This window comes from Typopeltis vanoorti, chromosome 17, assembly GCF_054136105.1.
Source record: "Typopeltis vanoorti isolate ZY-2024b chromosome 17, IOZ_Tvanoo_1.0, whole genome shotgun sequence".
NCBI classification, from domain to species: domain Eukaryota; kingdom Metazoa; phylum Arthropoda; class Arachnida; order Uropygi; family Thelyphonidae; genus Typopeltis; species Typopeltis vanoorti.
Window position 1 is genome coordinate 58,439,232 of NC_143565.1, and position 13,428 is coordinate 58,452,659.

General features: G+C 34.4%; 1 protein-coding gene across 1 annotated transcript in view; it reads right to left on the reverse strand.

The window, feature by feature from the left end:
• Positions 1–10,213: 10,213 nt before the first annotated feature.
• The window catches only part of Kif3C (Kinesin family member 3C), a 685,271-nt gene continuing 682,056 nt past the window's right edge, over positions 10,214–13,428 (reverse strand). The window contains exon 16 of the mRNA XM_090406914.1: positions 10,214–10,362. Coding sequence (XP_090263040.1) covers positions 10,214–10,362 — 149 coding nt within the window. The remainder of the gene's footprint in view (positions 10,363–13,428) is intronic.

A 13,428-nucleotide genomic window follows, 5' to 3' on the forward strand; every position in this document is an offset into this window, starting at 1 on the left:
TCACCCTACCACTGTCACTGATTATCGCTTGATAATGAAAATGCTTGACAACTTTAAATTGCCCTTCCACGCATTTGCGCTAGCTAGCGAGAACTTAAAAGTAGTTCTAAGAGGAGTGGCTGAGGGTATCACAACTGATGAGATCACAGCTGACCTCATCAATCAAGGATTGACTCCAACCAAAGTGAGTAGTATGTTGAGGTCAGATAAAACACCAATGCCACTGGTGTTGGTCGAAATCTCCAACACACAAAAAAGCATCTATGAAGTTACGGACATTTGTAAGCTTAAAATTACAACCGAACCTCTAAGGAAGAAGGCATCGACAGGGCAGTGCCATAGCCCTGCACCAAACCCAGATCCACACCTGCTTGTTGTGCTAACTGTAGAGGACCACATCCCTCTAATTACAAGGGTTGCCTTTTCCATCCAAAAAACCGTGGTTCAACAAGAACTAACCATGTTCCTACAAGCAAGTTCCTAAGACACAATACACAACCAAGCAGTTCGCCCTCCAGATCATAATACCTCACATTCGACAACACAGGAAGGCTCTCGACCCTCATCCATGTCCAAATCATATGTGGAAGTGGTAAGAACCCAGACTTTTTCATCACAAGAGCTAACCATCTCTAATCTCGCATCAGCTTTAACCTCGTCACTTGCAACAATGCTGCATGAATTCAGCAAAGCAAGCACCTCACCATCCTCCAGAAAAAGATTCTACCTAGAAATCCAATCCATATTAACAGCTCTCTATGTTTAAAAATATATAAACCAAATTCTCTCATGATAACAGCATGGAATGCCAATGGCTTAACAAATAAAATTCTCGAGCTGCAAGAATTTGCAAAAAGATACAATCCAGACATAATCTTGATCAGTGAATCCCACCTCAGACCATCAAACAATCCAAAACTAAGAGGCTATATTTTATACAGGACAGACAGACTTAACTCTAGTGGAGGAGGCACAGCTATTTTTATCAAAAATTATTTAAGCCACAATGCACTGACTAACCCACAAACTCTAAACCTTGAGGTGACAGGTGTGGAGGTGCACACTAATAATGCAGACAAACTCAAAATCTATGCAGCATACAACCCTCCCAGTATTCCACTATTGACAGCAGACTTAGACTCCATCCTCGGCTCCACAGATTCCATAATTATACCAGGAGACCTAAACTCCAAACACACAGCCTGGTTCAGTTCGTCAATCAACTCCAAAGGCTATACCTTATTCAACTATACGTTACTCAACTCATCAATAGTAGCTGGACCCACTGAGCCCACACACTACAGCCCATCAGGAAGTTCTGATGTATTAGACATATTTATCCTCAGAAACATCAAATATCAATACCAGCTGGAGACAGTAGAAGAGCTTAACTCAGATCATAATCCCATCCTACTCAGGTTAGGACTTCAAGATCAGCTCTCTCCCCATCATTCTTTCATACCACAGGACAAGCTCTCTAAGATTCTCCCAGTCCACATCGGTCTGTCCCCTGTCATTCGTAAAAAAGAAGAAATAGATCAAGCTGTAAACAATTTAACTAGGCAAATCAACTCAGCAATAGCATCAGTCACTCAAACTACTGTCTTCCACGCTCCTAACTGGATCCCAGACGAGATAATGGATCTGATCAGGGCCAAAAATAAGGCCAGAAATCAATATCACAATACTAGAGCCCTGCAGGACAAAGCAACCTTAAACACTTTGAACAGACAGGTTCGAGAAGCCCTCCAGATCCACAGGAGCTCCAAATGGGAAACCAAACTCAAAGAAATCAACCCAGAAGATAACTCCATGTGGAAGTTTGTAAAATCTCTTCGTACCAAAAGACAACCACTTCCCCCTTTAAAGACCAATCTTGGAATTGCACACAAACAGATGAAGAAAAAGTAGAAGCCCTAATTGACAATCTGGAAAATCAATGCAGCCCATCTTATGCAAATTTAAATGTCAATCTTATTCACAAAGTTCATCGTAAAGTTAGAAATGCACTAAGTCAGCCTAAGGATGATTCCTAAACCATAACCCCCCATATCACCAACAGAAATAATAAATATCATTTCCCATCTGAAGAATAAAATGGCCCCCGGCCCTGATGGCATTACCAATAGAATAATAAAGCTACTCCCTCGGAAAGCCATAATGCATCTAGTTAATATTACTAATTCCATTTTAAGATTCCAGTACTTTCCCACAGATTGGAAAATCGCGGACATTATACCTCTGAAAAAGCCTGGCAATAACCCACAACTTCCCCAAAGCTACAGGCCCATCAGTCTTCTTTCCTGTCTTGGCAAAGTAACAGAAAAGGTCATCCTATCAAGATTACAATCAGCAGTGGACCAACAGAAAATAATCCCAAATGAGCAATTTGGGTTTCACAAAGCTCACAACATGGTGCAACAAATTCACCGACAAACAAAACATATCGCTCATGGTTTTAACTGGCACCTTCACACTGCTGCTGTGTTTTTGGATGTTGCCAAGGCCTTATCTTCAAACTAATTGAAAACAATATCCCAATTAAACTAGTGAAACTCATATATTCATATATCAATGAAAGATACATGCAAGTAAAACTCAACGGAATTGTTTCTTCAAGGCGCAAAATTTTGGCGGGAGTACCTCAAGGTTCTCTTCTGGCCCCAATACTTTTCACAACTTACATGGCAGATATTCCTCTCAATCTAAGAACAACTACTATGGCCCTTTATGCTGACGACACCGCTATTCTAGCTAGATCACTAAGCCCTCGCCTAGCAATCACTAGACTCCAAGTAAGTATCAATGAGCTAGCAAACTGGTTCACCAACTGGAGGATTCAAGTGAACCCCTTCAAAAGTGCAGCCATAATGTTTTCAAGAAGAAAAATCTGCAACAAAGAAGACATCCTGCTCTCTGGTCAAAAGATCCCATGGCAATCAGAGACCAAATATCTTGGGGTATTAATGGATAAGAAACTCCTTTTCAACAAACACATCAATCTCATTTGCTCCAAATCTTCCAAAGTCATAGCTCAGCTCTACCCATTGATCAACCGTAAGAGCAAATTGAACCTACATAATAAATTGCTTCTTTACCGAATGGTAATACATCCAGTCATTACCTACGCCTCACCAGCATGGAGTCACACTTCAAGATCAAACATTTCAAAATTACAGAGAATCCAAAATAAATGCCTTAGGATGATCCTGGATGCACCATGGTTCGTCAGAAATTCACAGATTCACCGAGAAATAGGCACTCCTTACATCTCCTCCCTTCTTCGTGATCTTGCAGAAAAATTCTTCGTGAAGTCAAGTTCACATTCAAACCCACTAATAGTACAAGCTGTCAATGACAACGAGACTGGTTACTACAAACACAAAAGACCGAAGGCTATTCTTCTCTCAACCAATCATAGCTAACACAACTGCCCTCAGAGGGCGAGCTTAATTGCTCACAAATCTCCCACTCCCAAACAACTCTCATTACAGATAAAGGGGAATATGAAAAACACTAGTGCTTCACCCATCCTGTCATTAATGTTATTGGTATATTGGTATATCAGTGCACCGGAAGAGTTGCACTGATTGTTCTTTCACTTTATGTATAATAATTGAATAATTTTTTTTTCGAATTTCAGAATTTTCAAATGTTTGCTTTGAAAATATTATGTCAAATATTTATATTTTTAAATAAATTTATTGAAATAAATATGTCCTTTTGCTTTCGTTTCTAGCCAAATAGCATTATATGGATCATCACATTTCAGTTTTAGAAACAATTTTTTGTTATTCATTAAGACAAAATAAAAAAAAATGTTAAAATGCTAAATTGTATTACTCGGTTTTCGATTGTGTCTTTTTGGTATAAAAAATTTATATCCAATGGTATTTTAGCGTTGATTCTTCGCCTTCGTCTTTTATTTATTTATTTATTTATTTGTATTATGTATATTACGATAATATCTAGTGCATATCCTCGTAGATATGTTGAAAATATAATGTGAAAAATATCATATACAGGATGATTCAAAATTTTTGCTCATTTTGAAGATTTTCTAATGCTTCCCCCCCCTCCTTATCCTCTCCTGGAACTCAATTGCATAACTACTCTAAATTTCTATACAAGTTTGAAAGCTTTTCTAGACAGTATTCAAAATCAATTACTTCATTTTACCATTTTGACAAAAGATATACGGCAATCAGATTGTACCGTGAAGCTTCTAATTCTGTACTATTTATTTGCAATCTAAAACAGCTGTTCTACTGTCCGCTGAAATTATGTGAAATTTTAGAAATAATATGCTATATTTTCACCATGCAAAATTGCTTATATGCATACCACACAAAAGAAAGTTCAGTAGTATTATTTTTGTTTGTTTTTCTTAAAATAATCTAAATATTACTTCTGCTGCTGGAAGCATTTCTGAAATAATCTACGTCTTATAAATACTTGGTAATATCCTCTTAGCTGGAGGAAAAGTTGAAGGCTTATTACTCTCAGTGCTATTGAGAAGAAAGGGGAGAACACTAAAGTGCCTCAGGCTGTAGTGCAGAATATGTCAAGAATGTCTTGTTTCCTTTTCGATTGTTGATTACCTATATCCTAACAGAAATACTGACATTTCGTTTACATGCTTATACATTATTTATGCCAAAATAATTGCTTAATTTATAATGATCAGTTTCACTTTTATTATCAAAAATTAAAAATTAAATCATACAATTATCTTGAAATAGAGTATTTGAATTATTTTCAAGGAAAAGGGGCATATGCGTTTCATAATCTTCTTTTTTTTTGGGGGGGGGGGGGTATAGACCTAATGAATCTGCGGATATTTCAGATAATTTATTTCATAAATCGTTCGCAAGACAGCTGTTACAAACGTAAATCACTTGGGGAATACCTATTCATTTTAGTGTAAAATAGTAGCAAAGGTTCAGTTACTTTAGATATGTAATCTAGAAGAAAATTTTATGTCTGCTGAGATTAGAATCTTACGTGAATAATTTTTCTGACATGATTTCTCTATTCGTTATAATGTAACCAATTTCCAGATTTTTCCCTCCTGCAGACTCCATGTTATATGCAGTGATTTCTTCTTTGTACTACAAGAAAAAAAATCAGATAACAGAAGAAAAATATGTATTTTCTTTTCCACTGGCTGAATTTACAATGTTCTTTCTTTGTGTTTTGAAGAGAAAGTGCAAATGACTTTTTTCTTACTATTTTTGCCATTATAACATCTCATATAATTATAAGAGTGACATTTTACCGTTTTTCTCCCACACGAGAAACAGAAATAAGGTAGTAATAATATTATTGATTATGTCAAACTTCATTGTAGTAGAAATTTTTATTACAAAACTTTGTAATATATCTCCAAAACAAGAAATTTGGAACCCATATCACATCAATGTTGAGTGTTGGCAAGGTGAAAATGTTACCGTTATTATTTATATATTTCATTTATTAACTAGGGGGCTATGCCCAACCCCCCCCCCCCTCGTGTTCCGGTCTGGTTGGCCAGTTCTCCTTCAATTGTGATAACTCGAAAGGGGGTTCTGCCCCTGAATTCTGATGACTCGAATTTTGAAGACTCGACACTCAGGGTAGCCCCTGAGTTTCAAAACGTTTCGAAAAGGCTTATCATTTTATATATATATAGGGTAGATTTTATTTCATTATTTTTTATTGTTTTGGTGAAATACTTTACCTGGAATACTCTTTTCAGTTCCAGAGGAACTGGAAAGACTATTCCAGTTCCTCTTATATTTTATTCCTTATAAATTTTCATTCTGTGTCATATAAAGAACTTAAAAATTAGCCTTCAGGTATCCCTCTATCAATATTTGTAGTCCTGAAAAGGACTGTTTTGATGGCCTTGAAAAACAAACATTTTTTATTTCATACTGTTCAGAATTTAAAAATTCTTGAACAGTGTGGAACACCTTGAAGCAAGGGTAAACACACAAAGCAGTTTTACACTCAGGGCACCAGATTTATGTTTCCTTTCTGATATTTTATTTATTACATACATAACATTTGCATGCAGGTTTTTTTTATTAGCCGTTGGTGGTAGATTTTCGGGATAATGGTTGGAGTTAGCAGCGTTCAACCTCAGATGTCTGGCAGGATTTCCTGTTTTTCTGCTTGTTGTAGAAGGCGCATGTGCATGCAGCAATGCTTTCACAATTTCTATTCTGTATTCTAGATATGTTATGGTAGACAAACATTTTTTCTTGTGCAGGAGGAAATTGTTCCAAATAACAAAATCCAATACATGTCCAAACACTTTTTTGTAATATTTTTTATGCTGTTTCCTCATTACAGAGTAGAATGATAGCTGCTGATCGCACCTGTCGACTCCACCCATAGCGTTGTTGTATGCACACACAGCAATGGGTTTTTCTCTCTTCAAACCATGCTTCTCCACGGATTCCATTGATGGATTGTGCAGGGAAGACAGCAGAAAAACATCTTTTTTGCCTTTCCAACGTAGTGAGACTTTCCCTCGCTGATAAGCTCGGATTTCCCCCTTCAATAGCTTTCCTGAAGCCAGATCTGGAGGCATATCTCGCCTTTTTGCATTTACAGTACCATAACTATCTGTACGATGCTGTAAAAGCAAATCAGCGAGTTCAGGACACATATAGTAATTATTTAATTGTAATGCAGTAACCTTTCCCCAGTAAAGGGTCTAGTAACTGCATTACTGCACGCATCGACAAGGGGAGATCGGAATATTTATCATACTCGATTACAGTTTGCTTTCCCGTATAAGGTTTGAAATCCCAAAGATATCCACTTTCTGATTTGCAAAGCATAAAAAATTTTACTCCATACTTCGCTTTCTTTTTGGGAATATACTGCTTACATTTCAGTCTACCTTTGAATAGCACAAGGCTTTCATCGATACTCAAGTCTCTCTCAGGAATGTAGAGTGATCTACATTTCTGACGGATTTTCATCAGAAAATCATAAATTTTGTTGAGGACTGGGTAAGGATGTGTTGCCTGATAGTATTCCTCATTATTATGAAAATGCAAATACTTCATGATGAGACTGAATTGTTTTTCACTCATAACATCACGAAACATTGGTGTGTTCAGAATCCAGTCTGTAGACCAATACATTTCGAGAGCGGGCTTTTTAACGATACCTTGCACAATCAAGAGTGCTATTAAAGGTAAGGAGCATGTTGATATCTATTGGGCTCCAAAGTTTTCTGCGAGAATGCGGACTGTACTCAACTTGCTGATGTTGGCAAGCGTAAAGGTTAGTCTGTTCCACTACGAAGGGCAGAATATCATCGTCTAAAAATAGACGGAAAGAGCTAAAATATTACTGGAGTCAAAGTCTTCAGTAATTCCTGGCTTACCTATGAAGGGAAACCATGGACAAGCTGGTGTACGTTCAGTGGTGATCACTCATTTTCTGCACGAAGACATATCTAAAGTACAGGCAGAATAGCTATCTTCAGAGCTAGAAAGATTTCTCTCCTCATCGGTAGAACAAGAGCTGCTCGAAAGACGAAGGCTCCAACTTTTCTGCATCCCACGAAGTTTTCTTTTCTTACTATCAGTGTCACTGCTACTACTGCTGCTTGCCATCTTGTAAATGAATTGTGTTTTGAATATACTTACTAATAATTCTTTTCTGCCCAGCTCAAAGCTAATGGAGATTACTAACCCCCACTGAGAAACAGAACAATAGAACATGCAGCACACTAAAGAGCCTCAAGCAATATCTGAATATTTTACAGGCAGAAATTTCTTGTTTGGTTTTCCACTTTCTTTATTCTGATATTGCATTTGAAGGATGACAATGATTTTAAAGATTAATTTCGCCTATATCCGAATATCATATAATTTCCTGATTTATAATAATCAGGAAATAATATGTATATTTTCTGATTTATAATAATCACCACATAGTTTCAGTATCGAAAAATTAAAGTTATGTGGAACAATTACTAGAGAAAAATAACGAATTAAATAAAAACTGTACCTATGTTTCATAACAGTTTTTGGGTGTGTGATAGTAATGCAACGGGGGGAGGGTTAAACTATCAGAGGCAAAATAAAGTTCAATTCTACTGTGAAAGGAAATGAAATTTCACATTTGATATACATATTTTGAATGATAAAAATAGCAGATGTATCGCTTACTTTAAAAATTGGAGAATAAAATATCTGAATTATGCAGAAAATATAAATTTAAGTCATAACTGTTAATTTCATTTTGTAATGACCAATTATACAAGGAAACCACGAAAGTGAAAGTACAAAGAACAGTAGATTACAATACAACATGAATAAAAAATTTAGTAATACGATTAAAGAATTTCATGTTATTCTCTATAAAGCAAAGTTGCTCAAGCGTATCCTAAATGAAATCTGTGAAGTATTATTCGATTTATGGTTTTGTACAAAAATAAAAATCATATAAACTGGAACTTCGGCAGCCGGTTTTCTTTTCTTTTCTCAAAAGAATATTTCAAATAATTATCGTAATTAATTTCTTCGAGAACAAAGAAAAATCTTTTCTCTAGTAAGCGATTAGAAAAAGATTAGCGCAAAAAATAAAAATTAAATTGGTTCTCCAAGGTAAGGCAATATTTAAGTGAAGAAATTATACAAGTTCTATATTTTGTCCAGACATTAAAATTGTATTGTACAATAAAAAGAGAAAACAAAAATATAAATAATTTCTCTATTTTTAGTCTATCCTATATAACTAAAATCCAGTTGCCCAGCATGGAACAAGGAAGTGCGTTTCTTGTTATAGGCAACTGCAGCTACGAACGCGAAATAATCCAATTAACCATTCTCTTCAGCGTGAGGGTTTATCACACTTTCTAATGGACATGACAGTCAAATTGCACTTCTTATCCAGGTTCTTTCAACAGGTGGGCTGAAACATATTCAGATTTAGTTGGACGTCTATAGACGTCCTAGCCGTTTGGGAGGTTAAGTTCTTATTAGCACAGTTTGATATGTAGCACTGCCGTATACCTATATAAAAAATTTCGAATCGAAATAAGCATTTCCAAGCGAGTTACGAGTGGTAATGTAAAAATAATGGGTGAGCTACAAAATTCTTTGAAAGTTTCTTTGTGAAAAGTTCTAATTGTTTAGAATTTTGTAACAGAAAGTTAACATAAAATATAAGATCAGAGCTAATAATCAGTGAAATAATAATAATAAATAACTATTTATTTTTGGTGCCATATGAAATAATCTAAGAAGTAGAATGAACGAAAATGAATATGAAAAATCGACAGAGGTTGAAAAATACGAATTTTCGGTCATCATTGCTATAATTGATTGTCAATTCTTTTGAATAAGAGTTCAAATTTATTTCCTAAAGAAATTTGTATTTCTGATGGAATTATTGTAAGATATGTTTAATTATTTTTTAACAACATAATTTTTAACATTGATAAAATCACCTTGTAGTTGGAAAGAATTACCTGAAAGAGTTAAAAAACAGAATTCTTGGTTAATCAAATATAACCGTCAGCTGAAGTGGGAAATTGGTTCACTATCTCTGGACAAACTAAGAAATTGGATGATAGAATCAACATGCAAATATCAAATATCACTTGCCAAAGGAAGAGAAAAATCAAAAACATTAACGAGATTAATAGGGAGGCCTGTTCTTGATTTAAATGAATTTAGTTGCCCAAAACGTGAAAATATAACATGTACTTTTAAATGCTTTTGGAAACATAATGAAAGATTCTGTGCTTTTAATAATTCTCAGAAGTATATTAATTGGTGCCAAAAAATAAATAGGCAACCCTTAATTTTACTACAGTAAATTCGCAATGATCATCAAATGACAATTAACTTTCAGATGAGAGTCACATTGTCTAAAACCACATGATGGCAATTCCACAAGCATGGGAAGAACCTTTGAACAACAACCTATGAGTTCAAAACCTTGTTTGTCGCATGTCCATTACTTAAAATTACTAATGCTAAAAAATAAATTAATTAAAAATAACAATAAGATTAAGGAACAAAAAAAATAGATTGTATTTTTACTTTATTTTCTGTATGTTAGATTCAGTAAATACAATTTGTAAATAATATTTCATTCAAATAAAATGTGTAAATTTAAATGAACAAATTGGGTGTCATTGATGTGCTATACAAATTTAAGTAAGACCATAACATTTTTTTTCCTTGTGAAATTTCATGCCTCAAACTAACCAGACTTTTTTTTGACTCAGTGAATTAAGTGTTATTTGTTCATGCAAGCCCTCAAATATTTCAAGAAACTGCAACTCTTGGAAGCAAAAGGAATAATCGGGTATTAAATTAACAGCCAGAATTTTAGTGGAGATTTCACCTGAAAAGTTACAATACTGTTAAAATTTGGTTATTTTACAGAGCCATTAGATATTTCAAACCAACATGTTACTAAAACTCTTAAAAAGATTGCTGTAGAAAAAAGGTATCATAGTGTGCAAATAAAATCAAGTGAATCAACATGCATATATCAAATACTCATTGGAAGACAAAATAAAAAAAAAACATTAACGAACTTAATAGCCATATAGTTCAACTTGTTTTGAAATGTCACATGGAGAAAATCACCTGAATTACTAGTGGCAAATCATACACTATGAACATCAGGCGCAAATGTTAAAGCAAAAGAATAAGAAAAAAATAGTGTCTTTTTTTCACTTTATTTAATTTCTGTATGTTAGATTCAGTAAATACAATTTGATAATATTAGTCAAATAAAAGGTAACATAGAAATTAACAAAGTATATATTACAGAGCTAATATTCATTTGAAATAATAAGAAATAACTATTTATTTGTTGTGCTGGCAAAAGAAATTTCTAAAAGAAAATGCCACGTTGAGTTCAAAACCTTGTTTGTCGCATGTCTGTTACTTAAAATTACTAATGCTAAAGAAAAAAATAAATTAATTAAATTTCAGTTACAGAAATAGGTTAAGAGCACAAGGAATCGCAGGTAAAATTAATAGTCAATATTGGCTTTAAAAAAATAAATGTAAGCATTAATTTACTACAGCAATAATTTCCCACGGGAACAAAGAGTTCCTACCTAAAACACACGATTTCTCATCTACATACAACAAAATTGGCAACCACATAAGAGATTATAGAGCTATTATTCATTTGAAATAAATTCGTTTCCTAGCTACACAAAATGTAAACAAACAAACAAGCCATCTAGTTGAAAACAATAACTGTATAAAATCCTTAATCAGAAATGAATAATTTTAGGATGTGTCATAAGAATTTTAAACTAGAAAAACAGTCGTACTTCCCCAAACTGATAAAACCGTGCAAAACATCAAAGAGAGAATATGAGTCATGAAAAAGGTGAATAGCGCAATTTGAAGTTACCGCTCACTGCCGGGTATTACTCATGAAAAACACACGACTTAGGATATGTGTGTCACAATGAATGAATGAATGAATCATGTGAATGCTAAAAACATATAGTCACATTAGAAACATCATATGACCCAATGCTAAGGAATTAACAGTGTACCAAATGGACAGAAAATCTAAGGAACAAAAGTCAAAAAGCTTTGCAGGTTATTACAGAAATTTCGTTCTTTCAAGATTGTGTTTTTGTGTGGATAAAAATTCAACTATTTTGGAATATCTATTTGCATTAAGAAGAATCATTCTGGAAAACTTAAGTAAATTTAAATTATCATTAGAATCTCTAGACTACATATCAAAAAGTTATTGTAACCTTTTAAGTCTCCATTTATTTTAAAAATACCGTTTGATTTTTTCTCTTCATGTAAACTAAATAAAACCACCATTACCCAAACATTTGTAAACAAGATAACGTTAATTCAAAAAAGAGGTCGTCATTTACCAATAATCTTGTAGTAATATCACCTCCAACTGATAACGAAAACTTTGGAGCAAAAAAAAAGTGCTTGTTTGAGGGACACCAGTATATAATTAAATTATTCAGAAAAGCTCGAAACATGCCGCCATCACGTCTTTCTCTAAGAATTCCCACCTTTAACAGGAAAGAAATAGCCCAAAATGTAATGGCAAATTAGTACAGCCATCTACAGAAGAACAAAAAGAACTGTATGTCTGAGTGACATTCGCATATAATTAAATTATTCAGAAAACCCTAAACACGGCCGCCAGCACGACTCTACTCTACTCTAAGAATTCCCACCCTTTAACAGGAAAGGAATACCCCAAAATGTATTGGAAAACTAGTACTCATCTATAGACAACCAAACCCAAAACATGAGAATGACGGATGTGCGTCACCCTGGGAAAATTCCAAGATATCTTATCTCAAAAACATCGCCACAATTCCATAGCCAAACCAAAACAGCATGTGATATCACAAAGAGACATATGTTCCCCAGAAATTTCCAAACACATAACGTCATGATTCTTATATCTAAAATCACCCACAATGCAATAAACGAAACAAACACACCACGTGATGTCCCTGACAGATGAGGGTCCCAGCGAAATTCCAAACATTCCAAAATCTATAATAACAAACATCGTCACGATTCCTTCTTATCTTGATTGTCAGAAGTGTCCCACCAATCACGACACGATTCCTTATCCACTAATATATCTCCCATTTTCATTCAAAACAATAACGTCACTTATTTACAACTAAGAAATGACGTCACTTATCTACATCTCCTAATAACACATACCCACATCATGATTCCTTATCTTATCTTATCTTGATTTTGTCACTAGTGCTCCACCAATCACAACACAAATCTTTATCGCTACCATCACCCATAATTCCATACGCGAACCAAAACAATCAACGTGACATCACACACACACATATATTCCCGCTGGGAAATTCCTAACATCACAAACTCATGATATCATGCCCACAATGACGTCATCAAATAAACAACCAATCACATCACGATTCCTTATCTTATCTTGATCTTGTCACTAGTGACACCCATACTACTGTCGAAATTAATGTTTTCTACTGATTTGTGTTTACATTTAAACAAATTAAATGTTAAACTGCAAGGTGTTAAACAAGACAATTATTGTCATGTTTGATTTAATTAAAGCATTCGAGGCTAAATTACCAATATTTAATCGTGACGTCATTTCAAATACCTTCCGATATTTTCCAAATACAAAAAGTCTTTGCAGATCTAGAATCCCATGAAAAAACAGATCAAGTTAAATTGACAAATGTTTTCTACAGTTATTCAGTTGATAATCAACGAATTTTCTTCAAGTTTTGTGCAGTTCAGGCAATTTGCAGAGACATCAAAATTTATTTTGCATATGGACACATCAACAGACAAACTCAATTTGGAAGATGTAGAAATGCAACTCATCGATTTTCAATCTAGTCCAATATGGAAACAAACGTTTGTCAGTTTAAGAAATGACTTGGAAATA